This window comes from Scyliorhinus torazame, chromosome 16 (genome assembly GCF_047496885.1).
Source record: "Scyliorhinus torazame isolate Kashiwa2021f chromosome 16, sScyTor2.1, whole genome shotgun sequence".
Lineage (NCBI taxonomy): Eukaryota > Metazoa > Chordata > Chondrichthyes > Carcharhiniformes > Scyliorhinidae > Scyliorhinus > Scyliorhinus torazame.
In genome coordinates this window covers 39,601,773-39,626,451 of record NC_092722.1, presented here as the reverse complement: position 1 = coordinate 39,626,451, position 24,679 = coordinate 39,601,773, and the positions used below count along the sequence as shown (strand labels likewise).

At 47.6% G+C, this 24,679-nt stretch overlaps 1 protein-coding gene across 3 annotated transcripts in view; it reads right to left on the bottom strand.

The window, feature by feature from the left end:
* The window catches only part of zmynd12 (zinc finger, MYND-type containing 12), a 111,567-nt gene that overhangs the window by 58,148 nt on the left and 28,740 nt on the right, over positions 1–24,679 (bottom strand). For all 3 annotated transcript variants that reach the window (XM_072478360.1, XM_072478361.1, XM_072478359.1), the window contains exons 4-6: positions 18,647–18,816; positions 16,788–16,910; positions 14,280–14,406 (exon numbers count right to left, since the gene is read on the bottom strand). In XM_072478360.1, the coding sequence (XP_072334461.1) occupies positions 14,280–14,406; positions 16,788–16,910; positions 18,647–18,816 (420 nt within the window). The remainder of the gene's footprint in view (positions 1–14,279; positions 14,407–16,787; positions 16,911–18,646; positions 18,817–24,679) is intronic.

Below are 24,679 nucleotides of genomic sequence, written 5' to 3'. Positions count from 1 at the left end.
GGACGCCGGTCCGATGCCCTCCCGCGATTCTCCCAAGCAGCGGGAATGGCCCGGTCGAGTTCCGCGGGCCGCAGGCCGGAGAATCGCCGGAGACACCCAAAATGGCGATTCTCCGGCACCCCCGCTATTCTCAGGCCCGGATGGGCCGAGCAGCCAGGCCAAAACGGCGGGTTCCCCCCGGCGCCGTCCACACCTGGTCGCTGCCGTCGTGAACACTTGGGGGGGGGGGGGGGGGGGATCCTGCACCGGGGGGTACCTCAAATGTGGGGTGGCCCGCGATCGGTTCCCAACGATCGTCGGGCCGTCCTCTCTGAAGGAAGACCTCCTTCCTTCCGCGGCCCCGCAAGATCCGTCCGCCATCTTCTTGCGGGGTGGACTTAGAGAGGACGGCAACCGCGCATGCGCGGATGACGCCAGTTATGCGGCACCGGCCGCGTCATCTATGCGGCGCCACCTTTACGCGGGCGACAAGGCTTGGCGCGTGTAGATGACGCGGCCCCGATCCTAGCCCATTGTCAGGGCCTGAATCGGTCGGGATCGGGGCCGTTTCGCGCCGTCGTGAACCTCGACGGCGTTCACGCCGGCGCGGCCACTTCGGTGCGGGAGTGGAGAATCCCGCCCCAGATCTTTTGCCGCCACTTTCTGGTATGCACACACTGTTACTGACTCCTCGGGTTTCTTCAAACCTTTTTCCACAACATGAAACCGGCAAACAGCTCCTGGGTCTTCTCCAGTGTTCCAGTAGTTGAACAATCCAGCTCGGAGCATACTTGCTGCTTGGAAGCGTGGAAGCTTTTCTCTGGCTCCTTTTTTTTGTTCTTAACTAAACTTGGATGCGTTTCTGTTCCCATCTTTGTCGCTTACCTGGGACTTTCTTTTGGTACCTCTCCACTCCATCCCTTATCTCCATCTCTGGGATACTGTTCTCTTCAGTTTAAACTGTACTAGAGAAATAACTGACCCTTCAACTGAGCTGGTGAACCTATCAACAACCAAAATAGATCCCACCCTTGTCAGTAGGGAGAAACCACGATACCAGCATTGGAACGAACTGTACCTTAAAATGTTACAATGTCGGACCTTTCCGGGTGCGGCGATGACCAGCTGAGTCGCACGTTTCGGCAGCTCCCGGTGGAACGGACTTTTGGGCTCTTAATAAGAGCCCCAACGGCAATTTTAACGGCTAAAAGTACTGTGCGGTGAACCAGAAGGGAATCCCCCCTGGATACGGATGAAAAAAGGAGAGGAAGGTGGCCGGATTGCGGTGGATCCTTTAGAGCAGCGGCAAGGAAGGCAAGCAAAAACCAAGATGGCGTCGGAAGGTGGCAGTTTAATATGGGGCCCTGAACAACACGTGTTTTTGAAACGCTGCGTGGAAGAACTCAAAAAGGAAATGAAGAAGGAGCTGTTGGCCCCGATATTACAGGTGATCGAAGGGCTAAAGGAGGAGCAAAAGACCCAGGAGCGGGAGCTTCGGGCCGTGAAGGCAAAGGCTGCCGAGAATGAGGACGACATACAGGGCCTGCTGGTGAAGACGGAGATGCACGAGGCACACCATAAAAGATGTGTGGAAAGGCTGGAGGTGCTGGAGAACAACGCGAGGAGGAACAACCTAAGGATTCTTGGTCTTCCTGAAGGTGCGGAGGGAGCGGACGTCGGGGCATATGTGAGCACGATGCTGCACTCGTTAATGGGAGCGGAAGCCCCGGCGGGTCCGCTGGAGGTGGAGGGAGCATACCGAGTGATGGCGCGAGGACCGAGAGCAGGAGAAATTCCTAGAGCCATAGTGGTGAGATTCCTCCATTTTAAGGACAAAGAGATGGTCCTTAGATGGGCAAAGAAAACTCGGAGCAGTAAGTGGGAGAACGCGGTGATCCGCGTATACCAAGACTGGAGTGCGGAGGTGGCGAGAAGGAGGGCGAGCTTTAATCGGGCCAAGGCGGTGCTTCACAAAAAGAAGATAAAATTTGGAATGCTGCAACCGGCAAGACTGTGGGTCACATATCAAGGGACTTTGAGACGGCGGATGAGGCGTGGACTTTTATCGTGGAAGAAAAATTGGAATGAGCGGGTAATTTATTTTTTTTAAAAAGAACGTTTGAAACAAAGTGGTGGGGCGAGTATGGGGGGGGCGAAGAGGGGGGTAAAAAGGGGGGAAAGAGGAGTTTTATGTTATTAATCCTGCGATGTGGTAACTTTTCTCTCTTCCACAGGAGGTGGTGGGGGGAGGAAAGAAGGTGGAGGAGATGGGGCGTTGGCCATTGGGGGCGGGGCCAAGGGGGAAGCGCGGGCTTGGTTCCCGCGCTATGATAATCATGGCGGGAATAGGGAAGCAGGAAGGAGGGGGCGTCGCACGGTGCGAGCCGAGGTCACGGGGGGAAGCCGAGGTCGGCCAGAGTTTGCTGACTTCTGGGAGCAACATGGGGGGTGTAACTACGCTAGTGGGGGATCTAGCGGGGGGGGGGGGGGGGGGGAGGGGGGAATTATTGGGCTGCTGCTGCTGCGGGGAGGGGGGAGCTGGCATGGGGTGGGATGGGCGGGGGAGCACCGCCTGCGGGGGACACAGCTGCGTGGGAACCGGGTGAGGAGCTGGAAAAAGGGGATGGCTAATCGACAAGGGGGGGGTAAAAAGCCCCCCAACCCGGCTGATCACGTGGAACGTGAGAGGGCTGAACGGGCCGATAAAGAAGGCACGGGTACTCGCACACCTTAAGAAACTTAAGGCAGACGTGGTTATGTTACAGGAAACGCACTTGAAACTGATAGACCAGGTGAGACTACGCAAAGGTTGGGTGGGGCAGGTGTTCCATTCGGGGCTAGATGCGAAAAACAGGGGGGTGGCTATATTAGTGGGGAAGTGGGTAATGTTTGAGGCAAAGACTATAGTGGCGGATAGCGGGGGCAGATACGTGATGGTGAGTGGCAAACTACAGGGGGAGACGGTGGTTTTGGTAAACGTATATGCCCCGAACTGGGATGATGCCAATTTTATGAGGCGTATGCTAGGACGCATCCCGGACCTAGATGTGGGAAAGTTGGTAATGGGGGAGATTTCAATACGGTGTTGGAACCAGGGCTGGACAGGTCGAGGTCCAGGACTGGAAGGAGGCCGGCAGCAGCCAAGGTGCTTAAAGATTTTATGGAGCAGATGGGAGGAGTAGACCCGTGGAGATTTAGCAGACCTAGGAGTAAGGAGTTTTCGTTTTTCTCCTATGTCCACAAAGTCTATTCGCGAATAGACTTTTTTGTTTTGGGAAGGGCGTTGATCCCGAAGGTGAGGGGAACGGAGTATATGGCTATAGCCATTTCGGATCACGCTCCACATTGGGTGGACTTGGAGATAGGGGAGGAAACAGAAGGGCGCCCACCCTGGAGAATGGACATGGGACTAATGGCAGATGAGGGTGTGTGTCTAAGGGTGAGGGGGTGCATTGAAAAGTACTTGGAACTCAATGATAATGGGGAGGTCCAGGTGGGAGTGGTCTGGGAGGCGCTGAAGGCAGTGGTTAGAGGGGAGCTGATATCAATAAGGGCACATAAAGGAAAGCAGGAGAGTAGGGAACGGGAGCGGTTGCTGCAAGAACCTTTGAGGGTGGACAGGCAATATGCGGAGGCACCGGAGGAGGGACTGTACAGGGAAAGGCAAAGGCTACACGTAGAATTTGACTTGCTGACAACGGGTACTGCAGAGGCACAGTGGAGGAAGGCACAGGGTGTACAGTACGAATATGGGGAGAAGGCGAGCAGGTTGCTGGCCCACCAATTGAGGAAAAGGGGAGCAGCGAGGGAAATGGGGGGAGTGAGGGATGAGGAAGGAGAGATGGAGCGGGGAGCGGAGAGAGTGAATGGAGTGTTCAAGGCATTTTATAAAAAATTATACGAAGCTCAACCCCCGGATGGGAGGGAGAGAATGATGGGCTTTCTGGACCGGCTGGAATTTCCCAAGGTGGAGGAGCAGGAAAGGGTGGGACTGGGAGCACAGATTGAAATAGAGGAAGTAGTGAAAGGAATTAGGAGCATGCAGGCGGGGAAGGCTCCGGGACCGGATGGATTCCCAGTTGAATTTTACAGGAAATATGTGGACTTGCTCGCCCCGCTACTGATGAGGACCTTTAATGAGGCAAAGGAAAGGGGACAGCTGCCCCCGACTATGTCTGAGGCAACGATATCGCTTCTAAAGAAGGAAAAGGACCCGCTGCAATGCGGGTCCTATAGACCTATTTCCCTCCTAAATGTAGACGCTAAGATTCTGGCCAAGGTAATGGCAATGAGGATAGAGGATTGTGTCCCGAGGGTGGTCCATGAGGACCAAACTGGGTTTGTGAAGGGGAGACAGCTGAATACGAATATACGGAGGCTGCTAGGGGTAATAATGATGCCCCCACTAGAGGGGGAATCGGAGATAGTGGTGGCGATGGATGCCGAGAAAGCATTTGATAGAGTGGAGTGGGATTATCTGTGGGAGGTGCTGAGGAGATTTGGTTTTGGAGATGAGTATGTTGGATGGGTGCAGCTGTTGTATAGGGCCCCAGTGGCGAGTGTGGTCACGAATGGACGGGGATCTGCATACTTTTTGCTCCATAGAGGGACAAGGCAGGGATGCCCTCTGTCCCCATTATTGTTTGCACTGGCGATTGAGCCCCTGGCAATAGCATTGAGGGGTTCCAAGAAGTGGAGGGGAGTACTTAGAGGAGGAGAAGAACACCGGGTATCTCTGTATGCGGATGATTTGTTATATGTAGCGGGCCCGGCGGAGGGGATGCCAGAGATAATGCGGACACTTCGGGAGTTTGGAGAATTCTCAGGATATAAACTGAACATGGGGAAAAGTGAGTTGTTTGTGGTGCATCCAGGGGAGCAGAGCAGAGAAATAGAGGACTTTCCGCTGACGAAGGTAACAAGGGACTTTTGTTACTTGGGGATCCAGATAGCCAAGAATTGGGGTACATTGCATAGGTTAAATTTAACGCGATTGGTGGAACAAATGGAGGAGGACTTCAAGAGATGGGACATGGTATCCCTGTCACTGGCAGGGAGGGTGCAGGCGGTTAAAATGGTAGTCCTCCCGAGATTCCTCTTTGTGTTTCAGTGCCTCCCGGTGGTGATCACGAAGGCTTTTTTCAAAAGGATCGAAAAGAGTATCATGAGTTTTGTGTGGGCCGGGAAGACCCCGAGAGTGAGGAAGGGATTCTTACAGCGTAGTAGGGATATGGGGGGGCTGGCACTACCGAGCCTAAGTGAGTACTACTGGGCCGCCAATATCTCAATGGTGAGTAAGTGGATGGGAGAAGAGGAGGGAGCGGCGTGGAAGAGATTGGAGAGGGCGTCCTGTAGGGGGACTAGCCTACAAGCTATGGTGACGGCCCCATTGCCGTTTTCACCGAAGAAATACACCACAAGCCCGGTGGTGGTGGCGACTTTGAAAATTTGGGGACAGTGGAGACGGCATAGGGGAAAGACGGGAGCCTTGGAGGGGTCCCCGATAAGAAATAACCATAGGTTTGCCCCGGGGAGAATGGATGGGGGATTTGGAATATGGCAAAGAGCAGGAGTAACGCAACTGAAAGATCTGTTTGTGGATGGGAAGTTCGCAAGTCTGGGAGCGCTGACCGAGAAATATGGGTTGCCCCAAGGGAATACATTCCGGTATATGCAACTGAGGGCTTTTGCGAGGCAACAGGTGAGGGAATTCCCGCAGCTCCCGACGCATGAGGTGCAGGACAGAGTGATCTCAAAGACATGGGTGGGGGACGGTAAGGTGTCAGATATATACAGGGAAATGAGGGACGAGGGGGAGATTATGGTAGATGAGCTGAAAGGGAAATGGGAAGAAGAGCTGGGGGAGGAGATTGAGGAGGGGCTGTGGGTGGATGCCCTGAGTAGGGTAAACTCATCGTCCTCGTGTGCCAGGCTAAGCCTGATTCAATTTAAGGTGTTACACAGGGCGCATATGACTGGAGCACGGCTCAGTAAATTTTTTGGGGTAGAGGATAGGTGTGCGAGATGCTCGAGAAGCCCAGCGAATCACGCCCACATGTTTTGGTCATGTCTGGCACTACAGGGGTTCCGAATGGGGGTGACAAAGGTGCTTTCGAAAGTAGTGGGGGTCCAGGTCGAACCAAGCTGGGGGTTGGCTATATTTGGGGTTGCACAAGAGCCGGGAGTGCAGGAGGCGAGAGAGGCCGATGTTTTGGCCTTTGCGTCCCTAGTAGCCCGGCGCAGGATACTGTTGATGTGGAAGGAAGCCAAGCCCCCGGGGGTGGAGACCTGGATAAATGACATGGCAGGGTTTATAAAGCTGGAACGGATTAAGTTCGTCCTCAGGGGATCGGCTCAAGGGTTCACCAGGCGGTGGTAACCGTTCGTCGAATACCTCACAGAAAGATAGAGGGAATGGAAAAGAAGAAGGCAGCAGCAGCAGCCCAGGGGGGTGGGGGGGGGGGGGGGGGTGCGGGGGGGGGGGGGGAACCAGAAGGACTCTCAGGGTTGTTAATATATATGTATAATATGTATAGGTCGTTGCTATAAATAATTGTATATTGGACTGTTAAATCATATTTTTGGAGAGTGTTTATCTGAGACAAGGCAGTTGCCATTTAGTTTTAGTTTTTGTTATATATTATTTATTCTTTGTTTATAAAACAGGTCATTGTTATTTATACTGTTATATTATTGTGTAAAGGATACACAATGTACTGTGATGGGTGACCAAAAATTTTCAATAAAATATTTAAAAAAAAAAAAAAAATGTTACAATGTCCACAGGGACAGAGAATGAATGGATTTCATAACAACTTGCACATCTCCCAGCAGTTGATCAGCATTCTTATTTAAAGGATAACTAATGACATGAAGGTCAATTTAATATCCTATCAATAAGAGACTTAATGTAAGATTCAGCCCTCTTGATCGCTTTACTTGGCAACGGCAATTTGTATCAGAACCACATGGATCATCAGGTTCCAGGCTCGATTCTTGGTGAGTTAGAGTACTTCAATTAGATTGAAGTCTCCCTGAAGATCAGCGAGGATCCCTTTCCCTAATTCTGAGACGACTTTCCTGATGTTTATTTGGTGACTGCTGCTGGAAAGTTGGGGTTGTGCATGGCTGAAGACTGATAGACCTGAAAAAGTTCAGTAGCCTTTTGGGTTTTATAAAAGGGCAAAGAGCACAGGAAGTAATTAAAACTTTGCACTCCTCAATGGATAAGTCAGATTTACAGTACTGTGTGCAGTTTTGGAGGCATTTAAAGTGTTATTCTTTTTTTAAATCCTTTTTTTTTTTCACAATTAAGGGGCAATTTAGCATGGCCAATCCATCTACCCTGTACATAGAATCGTAGAATTTACAGTGCAGAAGGAGGCGATTTGTCCCATGGAGTCTGCACCTGGGTTGTGGGGGTGAGACCCACCCAGACACTGGGAGAATGTGCAAACTCCACACGGACAGTGACACGGGGCCGGGATTGAACCCGGGTCCTCAGCGCCGTGAAGCTGCAGTGCTAACCACTGTGCCACCCTGAATCCAAAGTATATATTCACCAGTATATTAAGGATTAGAAACTATCGTTCTCGTGGACAACATATTGGGGAGGCAGTGGCTTAATTTCATTGGGCTAGTGATCCAGAGACCAGGGTCATATTCTGGGGACCCAGGTTTGGATCTCATCATAGCAGATGGTGAAATTTGAATTCAATAAAAATCTGGAATTAAAAGTCTAATGATGGTCATTGTCAGTTGGCATAAAAACCCATCTGGTTCACTAATATCCTTTTGGGAAGGAAATATGCCACTCTTGCCTGATCTGGCCTACATGTGACTCCAGATCCACAGCAATTAACTCTTAAATGCCCTCTGAAATGACAGAGCAGGCCACTTGGTTCAAGGAATGGGCAATAAATGCTGGCCCAGCCAACGACGCCCACATCCCATGAATGAATGAAAAAAAATTGGAACTATGTCCATATAGCCATGATGTGGAGATGCCGGCGTTGGACTGGGGTGAGCACAGTAAGAAGTCTTACAACACCAGGTTAAAGTCCAACAGTTTCCTTTGAATCACTAACTTTCGGATCACAGCTCCTTCCTCAGGTGGGCACAGCTCCTTCCATTCACCTGAGGAAGGAGCTGTGCTCCGAAAGCTAGTGATTCAAAACAAACCTGTTGGACTTTAACCTGGTGTGTTGTAAGACTTCTTACTATGTCCATATAAGCAGAGAAGACCAAGAGGAACTTTATTTTCAGTCTAAAATTAAGAATGGATTTTACAGAATGAACAGGGAAAGATTTTTTGTGAGTGATGAGGAAATATAATTTTTAAATAGTTACAGAATCAGGGAAGAGGTTCGAGTAAGTAAGTGTCTTTTGTTACGATCCTGGATCAGACTCCAAAGATTTTGGTTTTGATGCGGTTAGGGATCAATAACCTCTTGGTTGCAGTAGCAAAGTTTGAGATCCAAGACACTTCTAAGAGAAAAAAGCCACAAGATTCCACAGGTTCTGAACAAACAAAAATAAACTTTACAAGGTCAGAAAGGTAAAACAGTTTACAATATCTACTATAACACTAACATTCAACTGTATAGTTGATTTTTGGGAATTATGTTTCCCGGGGTGTTTATTCACTGTAACCTGTTTTGATACATGTTTGTAATAAAATACATTTTTTTTAAAACACTAACATTCAGGATTAATAAGAGGTACATGTGAATTAAAGGCAAACTGTAGTTAAACACACCACACTGCACAATAAATGGCCGATGCAACGAAGACAGATTCCACAGATTTCTCAACAACCCTCCCAGACGTCGATAACACTGAGTCAACTAATCTCACTAAAACTCTGTATTTCTCATGAGGGATTCAAGTTCTCAATTTTGAAGATCTATAGCCTTATAATTCTGTACAAAAGTCGCTCCAACTTACAAGGCCTCAACCTTTTCTTCCAAGACTCCATTCCCCTTGATTCTCCGAGTCTGCATTCCAGCACCAATTCACAAGCACCACCTCAGCTTTTCGGCCAAGCCAAGCCGAACACAACTGATTCAAAGAGGTACCTTCACCTCAGTGGCCCACAGCATAGAGAGTCACCATCCCTCTGCCTCCTTTGATTACTAGGACTTCTCTTGAGCTTTATCCACTTAAGGCCTGCGAACTGCAGCTGCTTTTCTGCATAGAATCTCTTTCTCTACTCTTTTTTTCTTAACTGGAACTGCTACCTGTTCCCTGCCTGGGACTCTTTTAGGACCACCCTCAGCCCAATGAAGTACAAAGGTGCTGGGTTGCGCAAGTGTCACCTGCTCCCAGTTGCACATGTGTGAAATTCTCAAGTTGGGTGTTGTAGTCCCCCACCCCTAGTCAGGAGTCTGGTGAGTCAGGATTTCTTGACATTTATGCAGAATGGTTATAGTATGGAATAGGGAGAAGTTGAGGCAAAGAATAGATAACATTTAAAATTGTGAACAAAGTTCTAGCGTGCTCTCACAAAGAACTAGCTGAGTGGCTTTCTGGCGGATCAAGTAAGTTTGTGATGGCCCACAATGTCAAGTAATCTATGAATTCAATACCTGGATTCAGAGGTGATGAATGATCATTTTGGTGAAGTATCAAAGCATTGCAACTCCAGAGGAACAGTATCACAGCAAGAATTGGTGACCAGAGGTGAAGGGACAAAATTGGAACCAAATGATGTTTTATTTTGTTGAGAGGAGCATTAATTTTTCCTTCACATACATACATGTATGGGACTTCCGGTGGCGGCATGGAGGTGGAAGTCACACGTTGGGTGGCTCCTGCTCAAGGCTCGGCTTTTTGGAATTTAATGCTCAGGAAGGGCTGGGTGAGTCAGGTTTTCCATTTGGGGTTTGATAGTAGAGCTCGGGGGTTAGCGGTGTTGGTGGGGAGGGTTTCAGATGGAGAAGGTGGTGGCTGACCAGGGTGGGAGGCAGGTATGTGAGTGTGATGTAGGCGTTAGAGGGGAGGTTGGAGGCACTGGTCAATGTATATGGCCCCAACTGGGACGATGTAGGGTTTGCGAAGAGGGTGCTGGGTGCCATCCTGGACTTGGACACTCATGAGTTAATAGTAGGGAGGACTGGAATATGGTGCAAGAGCCGCGGATGGCACATTCCGGGGGGGGGGGCGGGGTGCTGCTGACTGGGCTCATGAGAGAGCTGGGAGGAGTAGACCCATGGAGGTTCCTGCATCTGAGGGGGCGGTTGTATTCATTTTTATCCTCAGTACATAAAGTGTATTCAACAACAAACGTTTTTGTGGTAGGGAAGGAGTTACTGGCTGGAGTCAAGGGATCGGAGTACTCTGTGATAGCGATCTCGGATCATGCACCGCATTGGGTGGATGTGGTCTTGGAGAAGGGGGTGGCCCAGAGGACGGGGTGAAGAATGGATGTGGGGTTGTTGGGGTCCTAAGTTTTTGTGATAAAATTGGAAAGGTGATTGAGGAATATGTGTTCAATTGTACTGGGGATGTTTTGCAGGCAGTGGTGTGGGAAGTTCTGAAGGCAGTAGTGAGGGGGGAGATGTTCTCGTTTAAGGCCAAGGAGGAAAAGGAGGAGTGCCAAAGGTTGATAGATGAGATGGACAGGAGGTATGTGGGGGTTGCTGACCCCGCCCTCCTGGACAAGAGGAAGGAGCTTCATGCAAAGTTTGACCGGTTGTCTACAGGGAAAGCGGTGCGCCAATTGAGTCGGGTGAGGGAAGCAATCTACGAATATGGGGAGAATGTGGGGCTGACCAGCTCCGGAGGGAGGCGGCGGTGAGGGAGATAGTCCAGGTACGGGATAGGACAAGGATGTTAGTGGTGACTCCGAAGCAGATATAAAAATAAAATAAATTTAGAATATCCAATTATTTTTTTCCAATTAAGGGGCAATTTAGTGCAACCAATCCACCGACCCTGCACATCTTTGGGTTGTGGGGGTAAAACCCACGCACTGGGAGAATGTGCAAACTCCACACGGACAGTGACCCAGTACCGGAGTTCGAACCCGGGTCCTCAGCGTCATAGGCAGCAGTGCTAACCACTGTGCCTCCGTGCTGCCCAGGCAGATTAATAAAGTTTTTGAGGGGTTTTATGAGAAATTGTATAGGTCGGAGCCGCCGGGAGAGGAGCGAGAGATGAGGGACTTTCTGGATGGGTTGGAGTACCCGGGATTGGGAGAGGGCTGGGGGGGCCAGTGGGGGAGCAGGCGGTAAAAGAGGCAATCGGGAGGATGCAGTCAGGGAAGGTGGCAGGCCGGATGGGTTCCCAGTGGAGTATTATAAGACGTTCAAGGACAAGTTGGTGCTGCTGATGGTGGAAATGTTTGAGGAGACGAAAGGTTGGGGGATTTTGCCACAGTTGGGACAGGCTTCGATTTCCCTGCTGTTAAAAAAGGACAAGGACCCGGTGGAGTATAGGTCGTATAGGCCCAAATCCCTATTAAATGTGGATGCCAAGATACTGGCAAAGGTGTTGGCGGCAAGGTTGGAGGGGTGCCTCCTGAAGGTGACAGGAGAGGATCAGACAGGGTTCGTGAAGGGAAAGCAGCTGTTCTTGAATGTCTTTTTAAAAAAAAAAAAAAATTTAGAGTACCCAATTATTTTTTTCCAATTAAGGGACAATTTAGTGTGACCAATCCACTTACCCTGCACATCTTTGGGTTGTGGGGGTGAGACCCACCAGAATACGGGGAAAATGTGTAAACTCCACGCAGACAGTGACCCGGAGATGGGATCGAACCCGGGTCTTCGGCGCCGTGAGGCTGCAGTGCTAACCACTGCACCACCGTGCCGACTTAACTGTTCTTGAATGTTAGATGATTGTTAAATGTGATCATGACACCAACGGACGGGGAGGAGATGGAGATGGTGGTGGCACTAGATGTGGAGAAGGCGTTAGATCAGGTAGAGAGGGGATATTTGATGGCGGTCCTGGAAAGATTTGGGATCAGGTCAAGGTATATGGCGTGGGTACGGCTGCTGTATAGGGAGCTAGTGGCGAGTGTTTGCACGAACAACATGAGTTTCTCTGCACCAGGGTGCTAGGCAGGGGTGTCCTCTGTCCCCCTGCTGTTTGCATTGGCGATAGAGCCGTTGGCCATCACTCTAAGGAGCTCGGGGCTGTGGAAGGGGATAGTGAGAGGGGGATGTAACATAGAGTATCCCTGTACGCAGGCGATTTACTACTGTACATCTCAGAGCCGAGTACATTGATGGGGAATATAATGGGCCTGTTCCAAAGATTCCGGTCGTTCTCAGGGTATAAATTGAACCTAGATAAGAGCGTGTATTTTATGGTGTCCCAGCCGGGAGTGGGGGTGGGGTTGGGGGGGCTGCCACTTCGTGGTGGCAACCCACTTACGGTCCTTGGGGATGCAGGTGGCGCATGATTGTGGGGGTGGGGCGGGGGGGGGGCTCCGAAGGTATAATTTTACTAGTTTGGTGGGGAGGGTGAAGACCGACTTGGCAAGGTGGGACAACGTCCCTCTGTTTTGGCGGGCTGGGTGCAGGCAGTTAAAATGAATGTGTTACTGCGATTTCTGTTTCTATTTCAATGCCTGCCAGTCTTTCTACCCAAGTCTTTTTTCAAGAATGTGGACAAGATGGTCACCTCATTTATTTGGGGGGGTAGGTGGGAGATGGTATCCAGGCTAGGAGGGTGGTCCTGCAGAGAGGGCGACAAGGGAGGTGGGGGGGCCTCCCAAGCTTATATTATTACTGAGTGGCGAATACGGAGAAGGTGTGGGGCTGGGTCATCGGGGGTGAGTCCCGGTGGGTTAAGATGGAGGAGGGCTCTTTCAGGGGGTTGGGGTTGAGGGAGCTGGCAACACCGCCGCTCCCAATGGCCCCAGTCAATTATTTGGGGAGCCAGGTCAGGGAGGATGTCGATTAGGGCGAATCATAGGTTTGAGCCGGGGAGGCTGGATGTGAGGTTTCGGAGGTGAGAGGAGAGGGGGATTAGGGCAGTGATGATGGATCAGTTCCTGGGGGGAAGATTTGCGAGGTTGGAGGAGCTGGGAAAGAAGTCCGAGTTGGCGCAGGAGGAAGGGTTTATGTACCTATAAGTCCAAGATTTGCAAGGAAGGAGTTCCCGACTTTCCCGATAGCGCCGGCCCCTCGCTGTCGGAGGAGGTACTGTTGGCAGGGGAGTTTGAGAGGGGGGTGGTATCAGCGACAATCTATGGGAAGATTTTGGAGGAGGATAGGGTGTCCATGGAGGGGATTAAGGCTAAGTGAGAGGAAAAGCTGGGGAGGTAATGGAAGAAGGTTTGTGGTGTGAGGTGCTGTGAAGGGTGAATGCCTCAACCCCGTGCGCGAGTTTGGGGCTGATACAATTGAAGGTTGTGTGTCGGGCACGCCTTACAAAGGCAAGGATGGCCGGCTCTTCGAGAGGGAGGAGGATGTCTGTGAGCGGTGTGGGAGGAGCCCCTCAAACCATGTACATATGTTTTGGTCCTGTCCGAAGCTGGAAAGGCATAGGAGGGAGGTACTTAACAACATTTCAGGGGTGGTGCATGTGGACTTGGAGCTGGGTCCCCTAGAGGCCATTTTCGGGGTGTCGGACCAGCCCGAGTTGCAGGAGCGTACGGGGGCAGACATTTTAACCTTTATCTCGCTGATTGCCCGTAGGCGGGTCCTGTTGGGGTGGAGGTCAGCTTCTCCGCCATGTGCCTCGGCATGGCGGGGGGATCTGCTCCACATACATGTATACTTGTGATCCCAAGAGATGGAGGCATCTGATCAATAGTTATTTATCAATACACTAATACACACCCAACACACATACACTACTTATTACAGTGGTGTCAATTATACTCACAATCAACAAACTCTTCGGGCCACCATTCTCTGAATTCTTAATTAGTTTGCTTTCTTAATTAAGGTATACTGATGTGTGGTACCTTTATACAGTTATTTGTCCATGGAATGTATAGTTAGTGTGCGAGTGTGAGGACAGTATGTAAGAAGCTTAATGTTTCCCTTGTTTGGTGAATGCTCATTAGCAATATTATCTGTATTATCTCTGGATATCTCACATGCCTGATTGGCCTAAGCTGGCAATCCGAATCCTAAAACAACAAGGATGTGAGCTTTATAAATACATTGGAAAAGTTTTCAAATCACACTTTGAACCCCTCCACCAGACATCTGTATGCCTGTTCAATAATAAACATTCTACACTCTGGCAATGCTATGCTTCTCATATGGGTTTTACTTCCTGCCAATATCACAATTGTGTGTTTGAATATTGTACTTTAAGGAAACCGTTAAATCACATACCGAAAACATCCTCCAATTCCACAACCGTGGTGCCTGGTTCTGGTGAACTAATGCCAGCTTTCCACAGCGTTTTTTGTATCTCCATCTCAACCAGCTCACCCAGGAAAGTGTTCCAGATATTGGTTACCTGTATTGAAAATATAAATCATAATTCTATTTAAATGCAACTGCACATTTAATTAACTTTAATTTAAAAAAATATTTTTTGTATGCTAACCAATAAATGTACAAGTCTAATTACTGTATACAGCACACTGTATTGCAATAAAAATGTCTCTCAATAACAGTTAGCTTAATGTCATTAGCAGGTAAAACAATAGGATATTAATAGGGACATGCTGACAAGACACTTATAAAATCATAATATGATTAAGCAGCGTCAATACAGATTAATGAAAGGGAAGTTGTGTTTTGACAGATCTGTTCAGAGTTTTTGGAGAATGTAACTATAGTAAGATGAATAAAGGGGAACCACTTGGTGTGGTGTATTTGCATTTTCAAAAAGCACTTGCCACTCAAGGTGGTTACGCTAAATTACGATGTTTGGAATTGGGGGTAATTTTAGCATGGATTGAGGATTCTCAATTGGACATAAAACAGGCATCAGGAATTTTCGGGTTCGCAGGCTATAACCCATGGGGCACCGAACGTAGATGGGGGACTAAGTCTAAAATGTATCCAAAAGCAAAATAATGTGGTTGCCGTAAATTGGAAATAAAAACAAAGCTGGAGAAGCTCATCAGGTCTGGCAGCATCTGTAGAGAGAGAAAGAGACCTACTATATAGTTCCAGCATTTTCTGTTCCTGTTATGCTATCTAAATTTGTTGACATTACAAAGTTATATATGTAATTAAGCAGTGAATAGGAGGGTGCAAAGAGGCTGTGGAGATATAGAGACTGTTTGGGTGAGTGGGCAAGAACATTTCAGTGGGGCAAAAGTGTCAATGGGGCAAAATGTGAAGTTTTCCACTTCGTTAGAAAACATAAAAACATTTTTTTTGTGAATGGTGACTGGCTGGGAGATGCATGAATGCAGAGGGACCCAAGAATCACAAAAATCTAGCATGTAGGTACAGTAAGCAATTTGGAAGGCAAACGGTATGTTAGTTTGTGTTCGCAAGGGATTGAAATGTAAGAGTAAGAACGTCTTTCTACAATTCTACAGGGCATTTGATGAGGCAGAAACTGGAGTAGTGTGTGCAGTTTTGGTCTCCCTACTTGTGGAAAGGACACATTTTCCCGGGAGAGAGTGCAATATAGGTGTACCGAACTATACCCTGGGATGAGGGGGATTGTCCTGCGAGGAGAAATTGAGTAGACAAGGCCTCTATTTCCTCGAGTTTAGATGAATGAGAGGTGACTTTTAAAACAATTTAGAGTACCCTATTTTCTTTCCCCAATTAAGGGGCAATTTAGCGTGGCCAATCCACCTACCCTGCACATCTTTTTGGGTTGTGGGGGTGCAACCCACGCAGCCACAGGGAGAATGTGAAAACTCCACACTGACAGTAATCTGGGTCCTCAGCGCCGTGAGACAGCAGTGCTAACCACTGTACCACCGTGCCGCCCGAATGAGAGGTGATGTCATTGAAACATATATTGAGACATACAAAATTCTTAAGGGGCTTGACAAGGTAGACACTGAGAAAATGTTTCCCCTGGCACGGGAATGCGAGATTTATAATCTCAGAATAAGACGTCGGCCATTTGGGACTGGGATGAAAGGGTTATTAATCTTTGAACATCTACTCTCTAGCGCAACAAGTTCCAGTCATTGAGTATATTCAACACGGAGCTCGATAAATTTTTGGGTTCATCTGAGGAAGGAGCAGTGCTCTGAAAGCTAGTGATTCAAAACAAACCTGTTGGACTTTAACCTGGTGTTATAAGACTTCTTACTGTGCTCACCCCAGTCCAACGCCAGCATCTCCACATCATATATTCTGAGAAGCTGCTCTCTCATTACAGATCTAATGTGAGTGCCAGGCATCACCAAAGACACTTTTTCTGGTCAGATATAGATACATGGCCTTTTCTGCCCATTTACATCAAGTCATCCCAGGGTAGGCATAGAATAAATAAAGTTCCTATTGAGCCTCCACCCTGGAACCCCAAAAAAGATTGTTAACTACACGAGTGGCTCTCCATCAGAAAAGATTAATTTCTTGTAATTGAGCAAAATTGAAATATTGAATGTGGCCCAAGAATTAAATTAATAGGCCCCAGCCACTTAGTGGGATTGCTGTGCTAAATGTAAATAAATGTTGCCACAGTCCCAGAGGTTCATAGGTTGCTCTCCCCATTGAGAGCTGACTGGTGGTAATTTGACCTGAGGGTCACCACGCCTCAGACGAGGGACAAGGTTGAGAAGGCAGGGTCTTAATAAATAACCTGCGCTGTTGGCATAGCTCTGCATCACCAGACATCTGAGCGAACCCAGCTAAAATTGCCAATGCTTTATTCCTGAAGATGTTGATCATGCTGGGGTGTGTGATACTGATGCTTACCTCAGAGTACAGTGAGTCTGCTATGTCCATCTTTTTCATTCTGTAAAACACGTTGGCCATGTGGAAATACCCACCAGCTGTGTGAATATCAGATGCACTAAATACCTGAGTAGCATGGTAAATCTGTGGAGAGTAAATTTCGGCACTTATTTTCTTTCAAATGGGAAATGAATCAGCTTTCATAATGCTGTTTTATTTTAATATTACATGCAAATAAAATCGACATATCCTCAAAAATATTTTACATATGACTGTTGGGCTGAAATGGCAATGGGCAAGCAGAATGACGTGCAAGAGTGATGCAATTTAAGATCTTTTGGTTGAAAAATCATCCTGCTTATGTCAGTGAAAAGGAGTGAATATTTTGATGTGTATGGTGGGATCATGCACTAAACCCAATTATATCTGGATAAAATATCAATCTTCACTTCTCTTTTTTTGTAATAAATTTAGAGTACCCAATTCATTTTTTTTCCAATTAAGGGCAATCCACCTACCCTGCACATCTTTGGGTTGTGGGGGTGAAACCCACGCAGACACAGGGAGAATGTGCAAACTCCACACGGACAGTGTCAATCTGTGCATCTGATTGCACATAACCTTCTTCCTCAGGAGCGAGAGTTTCCATCACTGAACCACAGCACAGGCAGCCTGCAGCACAAAAAAAACCTAAATGCAGGATAGAAATGCTAATAGGTTATAGCCACCTGGGTTGGCCAACTCCCGATGTAAAATGGAGAACAGCAAAGGCTGCAGGGAAATTCAGCCAACAGAGGCAGAAACTAGCAGGTGCAAGTTACTGTGTATTAAACTCTGCAAAAGCCTAGGCAGCATCGATACAAGCAGCCATCTGCATAATAATGTAGCAGTCATCTACATACTAATGAGCGATCCCCGGGAACAATCAAAACATTTGGGATAAACAAGGCCAAGCCAGACTCCTCGGCGCCAGCAGAAGCCAACACAAAAGAGGTTAACGGACACCTCAAGACCGCCCATCGATCAGGGAATCGCTCCAGTATTGGAGAAATCGAACCAAGCGATTGGAACGAAGTGCAATGACTTGGAACCAGGTACAGGGTCCGCCCCGAAAGGCAGGAAGCCCCTGGGGACTATAAAGTTAAGCCCCCAAGTTTGAATCGTCCTTCTTGACCGGGTCACTCAGCAACGCGAACCAACCCTTGACAGTGACCGGTTCAGCTGCCGCCAAGATCCAGTAAGTCTTAAGTCAACACTCGCTACGAGATAGGCGCTCCTAGCTACCAGTCCGTACCAACTTCAAATCCCGCAGACTCAGAACCCGAACGAAAGGCCATTTGTTCCCCTGACCTGGTGGGCCAGTCCAAAGCTAAGTATAGGCCTGTTAGTTGTAGAGGTAGCTTAGAAGTAGAATTTATGCATGAATAGCAATTACTGTGTATAATAAATGTGCTTTGATTTGAATCTTACTAATTGGTGTATTGAGTTATTGATCATTACTTGAACTTGAACCTCGTGGCGGTATCATAAAGATACCTGGCGACTCAAGAGCAAAGGTTATAAAACAGCCAATTGAACCAACCAAAAGTTAGCAACAAGGTTAAGATGTTTGGTCTCTCAATTCTCTTAGCCAGACAAAGATTACTGCCTCCTGCCATTATCTTGGACGAGGGGCCAGAGTGTTAATCCGAGGTCCCCGCTACAGTCAGCACTTTTACAATACAGGGAGAAAATTGGAAGGTGGTGGAATTTGAAAAATAAAAGTATGTAATAAGCTGTGTACAGGTATACAGTATTTCAAAATTCAAAAGTCCCCATTCTTCATACGCAAAAGCTTAGCTGAAAACTCTGCTGTTCTCTGACAACTCTCAGCTACTTACATCATCAGCAAAGTACCAGAGTGCTTTCTCGTTGTCGCATTTGGCTGTGTACAAGAGACCCAAGTTTCGGTACAATTTGTATTGGATGGCATTAACACACTCTGTGGTTCTCATCACTGTCCACTGAGCCTGAGAGAGGTATTCTTCAGCTTCGTCTAACCGTCCAAGGCCTGATCAACATTCAGAACATAAAAAGGTTACATTACTTTTACATATTGTATTAATTGTAAATAGTTATATGTGTAATTTGTAAGTGTTTTGGGGGCCATATTCGCAGCGGCACTAGACTTGATGTTCCTTCTACTGTACAGGCAGCATAGCAAAATTACACCGTGTTTCTGATCTTTCCAAGTTTAAGTGTGATTTTTAAAAAAATATATATATTTTATTCAAGATTTTTTGGCCAAACATAACAGTTCATAGTTTTTCTTTTAAACAACAATAAAGCAATATAAATAACAGTGGCCAGTTTTAAACAAGTAAATAAATAATATATAAACAGAAACAAAAACAAAACTAAATGGCAACTACCTTGTCAAAAATAGTTACTCTCCAAAGATACAATCCAACAGTCCAATATACATTACCTATAACAAATGTCTATACATATACAATGATATCCCTAAGAGCCCGCCCGGATCCCCCCCTGGGTTGCTGCTGTTGTCTTTCTTTCTTTTCATTCCCTCTATCGTTCTGTGAGGTAGTTGACGAACGGTTGCCACCGCCTGGTAAACCCTTGAGCCGAACCCCTTAATACGAACTTGATCCGTTCTAACTTTATAAACCCTGCCATGTCGTTTATCCAGGTCTCCACGCCCGGGGGTTTGGCTTCCTTCCACATAAGCAATATCCTGCGCTGGGCTACTAGGGACGCAAAGGCGAAAACATCAGCCTCTCTCGCCTCCTGCACTCCCGGCTCTTCTGCAACCCCGAATATAGTCAACCCCCAGCTTGGCTCGACCCCGACCCCCACCACCTTCGAAAGCACCTTCGCCACCCCCACCCAGAACCCCTGTAATGCCGGACATGACCAGAACATGTGGGTGTGATTCGCTGGGCTTCTCGAGCATCTCCCACACCTATCCTCTACCCCCAAAAATTTACTGAGCCGTGCTCCAGTCATATGCGCCCTGTGTAGAACCTTGAATTGTATCAGGCTTAGCCTGGCACACGAGGACGACGAGTTTACCCTCCGTAGGGCATCAGCCCACAGCCCCTCCTCAATCTCCTCCCCCAGCTCTTCTTCCCATTTCCCTTTCAGCTCATCTACCATGATCTCCCCCTCGTCCCTCATTTCCCTGTATATGTCCGACACCCTACCATCCCCCACCCATGTCTCTGAGATCACTCTATCCTGCACCTCCTGCGTCGGGAGCTGTGGGAATTCCCTCACCTGTTGCCTCTCAAAAGCCCTCAGTTGCATGTACCGAAATGCATTCCCTTGGGGCAACCCATATTTTTCCGTCAGCGCTCCCAGACTCGCAAACGTCCCATCTACGAACAGATCTCTCAATTGTACTACCCCAGCTCTTTGCCATGCTCCAAATCCCCCATCCATTCTCCCCGGAACAAACCTATGGTTATTTCTTATCGGGGACCGCACCGAGGCTCCCGTCCTTCCCCCATGCCGTCTCCACTGCCCCCAAATTTTTAATGTTGCCACCACCACCGGGCTTGTAGTATATTTCTTCGGTGAGAACGGCAACGGTGCCGTCACCATTGCTTGTAAGCTGGTCCCCTTGCAGGACGCCCTCTCCAATCTCTTCCACGCCGCTCCCTCCCCTTCTCCCATCCACTTACACACCATTGAAATATTGGCGGCCCAGTAATAATCATTTAGGCTCGGTAGTGCCAACTCCCCCCCTATCCCTACTACGCTGCAAGAACCCCCTCCTCACTCTCGGGGTCTTCCCGGCCCACACAAAACTCATCATGCTTTTCTCAATTCTCTTAAAAAAAGCCTTCGTGACCATCACCGGGAGGCACTGAAACACAAAGAGGAATCTCGGGAGAACCATCATTTTAACCGCCTGCACCCTACCCGCCAGTGACAGGGACACCATGTCCCATCTCTTGAAGTCCTCCTCCATCTGTTCCACCAATCGTGTTAAATTAAGCCGGTGCAAGGTTCCCCAATTCTTGGCTATCTGAATCCCCAAGTATTGGAAGTCTCTTGTTACCTTCCTCAGCGGTAAATCCTCTATTTCCCTGCTCTGCTCCCCCGGATGCACCACAAACAACTCACTTTTCCCCATGTTCAATTTATACCCCGAAAAATCCCCAATTAAGTGTGATTATTAATAACATCTGGGAACCAAAGGACAACAAGAACATGTAGCATGGTGGCAGCAGATAACTGTGAGTAAACCATAAGTATTTTGGATCAATTTAGTGCTGATTTGGAAAATTGACCGTGAGGAAAGTCAGGGGCGCAATGGCGAGTCACAATTCAGGCAAGGCCATGGCCCCTTTGATATCATGAGCTGAAACCATGCCCCTTGCCCTCTGCCCCAATGTATTTTTATCTTAAATCTGTTTTAATTATAACTATGCACTCCCCAGTTACTCCCAGCTCTGCGCATCCCCTCCAACATTTCTGCACCCCCGCCTCCCCAAACCCCAGTCTCCACCGGCATCATTGTCTCTGCTCCAACAGCGGTGGGCCTAAGGAGCTGTGGATGCTGAGGGAGGAGGGGTGTCGGGTAGAACCTAACGTATGGGTTGTTTGGGGGGGGGGTGATAGAGAGGATGAGCAGAATAGGGGTCCGAGGCAGGTGAGCCGAGCTGGGGATGCAGGAGTCTTTTGACACATGTACTGATTTAAAGGACTGTGCTCCTAAGCAGGCTTTACTGATGCTCCTAGATCAATTGTGGGACGATCAGCACTAGCTGCCCTGGAAGCTCCTTCAGGAGGACCACAAGTTCCAGATCTGAGTGTAAGTGGGTTTCCCACAAATTGAAATTCTGTCACAGCGCCCTACAGCAGTAAATGTCTCAGTGTTGACTGCTATTGTGATTGAAAGATCTGACCCAATGTATTTCGTTCAGGAGAAGAAAGTGGTTGTTTCAAGGGGGGTTTCCAAGTATGTGTAAATAACAGAAAGGAAAGGTTTAAATAATGATCAGGAAGTGCTTAGCAATGTGTAGTATCGTACAGACTGTAAGAAAACATCAGGTCTGCTATTCAAAGTCTGTCCACTGGTCACCTGAAAATGAATATGCAGTTAAGTCGTCAAGGTTACCCGGAATTCTTCCTCACTGCACTTTTGTCGAGGTTCAGTGAATGACTAAACATGTAGACATAGTTTCCACTTAAATTATGATGATGGAAGAAATCTGGAAGATATTTTTCTTCCCAAGGAGCAGTTACAATTTAAAAACTGCAATCTTCCTTTGATTAAAGTACGTCTCACTGAGGATCCCACTGTATAATGATAATACATGAAGCACCAAGCTGAAATAGAAAAAGGCATGTATTGGCTGACACCTTTCTAAACTCACTGAGCAGACCCACGGCCATCCCCTGCAACAAATCACAGGTTATAGAATTAGGAAAAATAATGAGGCAAGATCGATGCTACTCATAGCAGTTGATGTGTCCCAGACCCACACTCAAACTAATGAAAATCAATTGCTTCCACTCTCCACCACTGAGAAAATTTATCACGGTTAACATTTTGATCTCTTCCCTGCAGAGGTTGAATTTCATTTCCATTCAGTGATCCAGTGAGCTGGAATCATTACCCCCTCCATCTCAATCAGTAGATCAGGAACAACTCTTCTCCCCTCCTATTCCAACCCCAACATGCTGACCAGAAATGTCAGCATTCCCAAGAACCACAGTTGAAATATTGGATGCCCAAGAAAGTATTACCGATTAATTGTCAATGAATGACAAAGGTGTAGAATACTAACAATAATGATCTGATCTTCCATAACAATCAAGGTAAGAAACTCCTAGCTCTTGGACAAACAAAGGGAACATGTAAACCTCCAGACGTCCTCCCTCACACACAGCAGAAATTGATAGTGACCCGTTCGACCACCTCTGAGCATAAACCCCTTTCCATCCCTTGAGATTAAACAACACGCCACTTAAGACCATAAGACATAGGAGTGGAAGTAAGGCCATTCGGCCCATCGAGTCCACTCCACCATTCAATCATGGCTGATTTCAACTCCATTTACCCACTCTCTCTCCATAGCCCTTAATTCCGCGAGAAATCAAGAATTTATCAACTTCTGTCTTATAGACACTCAACGTCCCGGCCTCCACCGCCCTCTGTGGCAATGAATTCCACAGACCCACCACTCTCTGGCTGAAGACATTTCTCCTCATCTCTGTTCTAAAGTGACTCCCTTTTATTCTAAGGCTGTGCCTCCGGGTCCTAGTCTCCCCTGCTAATGGAAACAACTTCCCTACATCCACCCTATCTAAGCCATTCATTATTTTGTAAGTTTCTATTAGATCTCCCCTCAACCTCCTAAACTCCAATGAATATAATCCCAGGATCCTCAGACGTTCATCGTATGTTAGGCCTACCATTCCTGGGATCACCCGTGTGAATCTCCGCTGGACCCACTCCAGTGCCAGTATGTCCTTCCTGAGGTATGGGGCCCAAAATTGATCACAGTATTCTAAATGGGGCCTAACTAATGCTTTATAAAGTTTCAGAAGTACATCCCTGCTTTTATATTCCAAGCCTCTTGAGATAAATGACAACATTGCATTTGCTTTCTTAATTACGGACTCAACCTGCAAGTTTACCTTTAGAGAATCCTGGACTAGGACTCCCAAGTCCCTTTGCACTTCAGCATTATGAATTTTGTCACCGTTTAGAAAATAGTCCATGCCTCTATTCTTTTTTCCAAAGTGCAAGACCTCACACTTGCCCATGTTGAATTTCATCAGTCATTTCTTGGACCACTCTCCTAAACTGTCTAAATCTTTCTGCAGCCACCCCACCTCCTCCATACTACCTGCCCCTCCACCTATCTTTGTATCATCGGCAAACTTAGCCAGAATGCCCCCAGTCCCGTCATCTAGATCGTTAATATATAAAGAGAACAGCTGTGGCCCCAACACTGAACCCTGTGGGACACCACTCGTCACCGGTTGCCATTCCGAAAAAGAACCTTTTATCCCAACTCTCTGCCTTCTGCCTGACAGCCAATTGTCAATCCATGTTAGTACCTTGCCTCGAATACCATGGGCCCTTATTTTACTCAGCAGTCTCCCGTGAGGCACCTTATCAAAGGTCTTTTGGAAGTCAAGATAGATAACATTCATTGGCTCTCCTTGGGCTAACCTATTTGTTATCTCTTCAAAGAGCTCTAACAGGTTTGTCAGGCACAACCCCCCCTTACTAAATCCATGCTGACTTGTCCTAATCCGACCCTGCACTTCCAAGAATTTAGAAATCTCATCCTTAACAATGGATTCTAGAATCTTGCCAACAACCGAGGTTAGGCTAATTGGCCTATAATTTTCCATCTTTTTCCTTGTTCCCTTCTTGAACAGGGGGGTTACAACAACGATTTTCCAATCCTCTGGGACTTTCCCTGACTCCAGTGACTTTTGAAAGATCATAACTAACGCCTCCACTATTTCTTCAGCTATCTCCTTTAGAACTCTAGGATGTAGCCCATCTGGGCCCGGAGATTTATCAATTTTTAGACCTCTTAGTTTCTTTAGCACTTTCTCCTTTGTGATGGCTACCATATTCAACTCTGCCCCGACTCTCCTGAATTGTTGGGATATTACTCATGTCTTCTACTGTGAAGACTGACGCAAAGTACTTATTTAGTTCCTCAGCTATTTCCTTGTCTCCCATCACTAGATTACCAGCGTCATTTTGGAACGGCCCAATGTCTACTTTTGCCTCCCGTTTGTTTTTAATGTATTTAAATAAACTTTTACTATCATTCCTAATGTTACTGGCTAGCCTACTTTCATAATTGATCCTCTCTTTCCTTATTTCTCTCTTTGTTATCCTCTGTTTGTTTTTGTAGCCTTCCCAATCTTCTGACTTC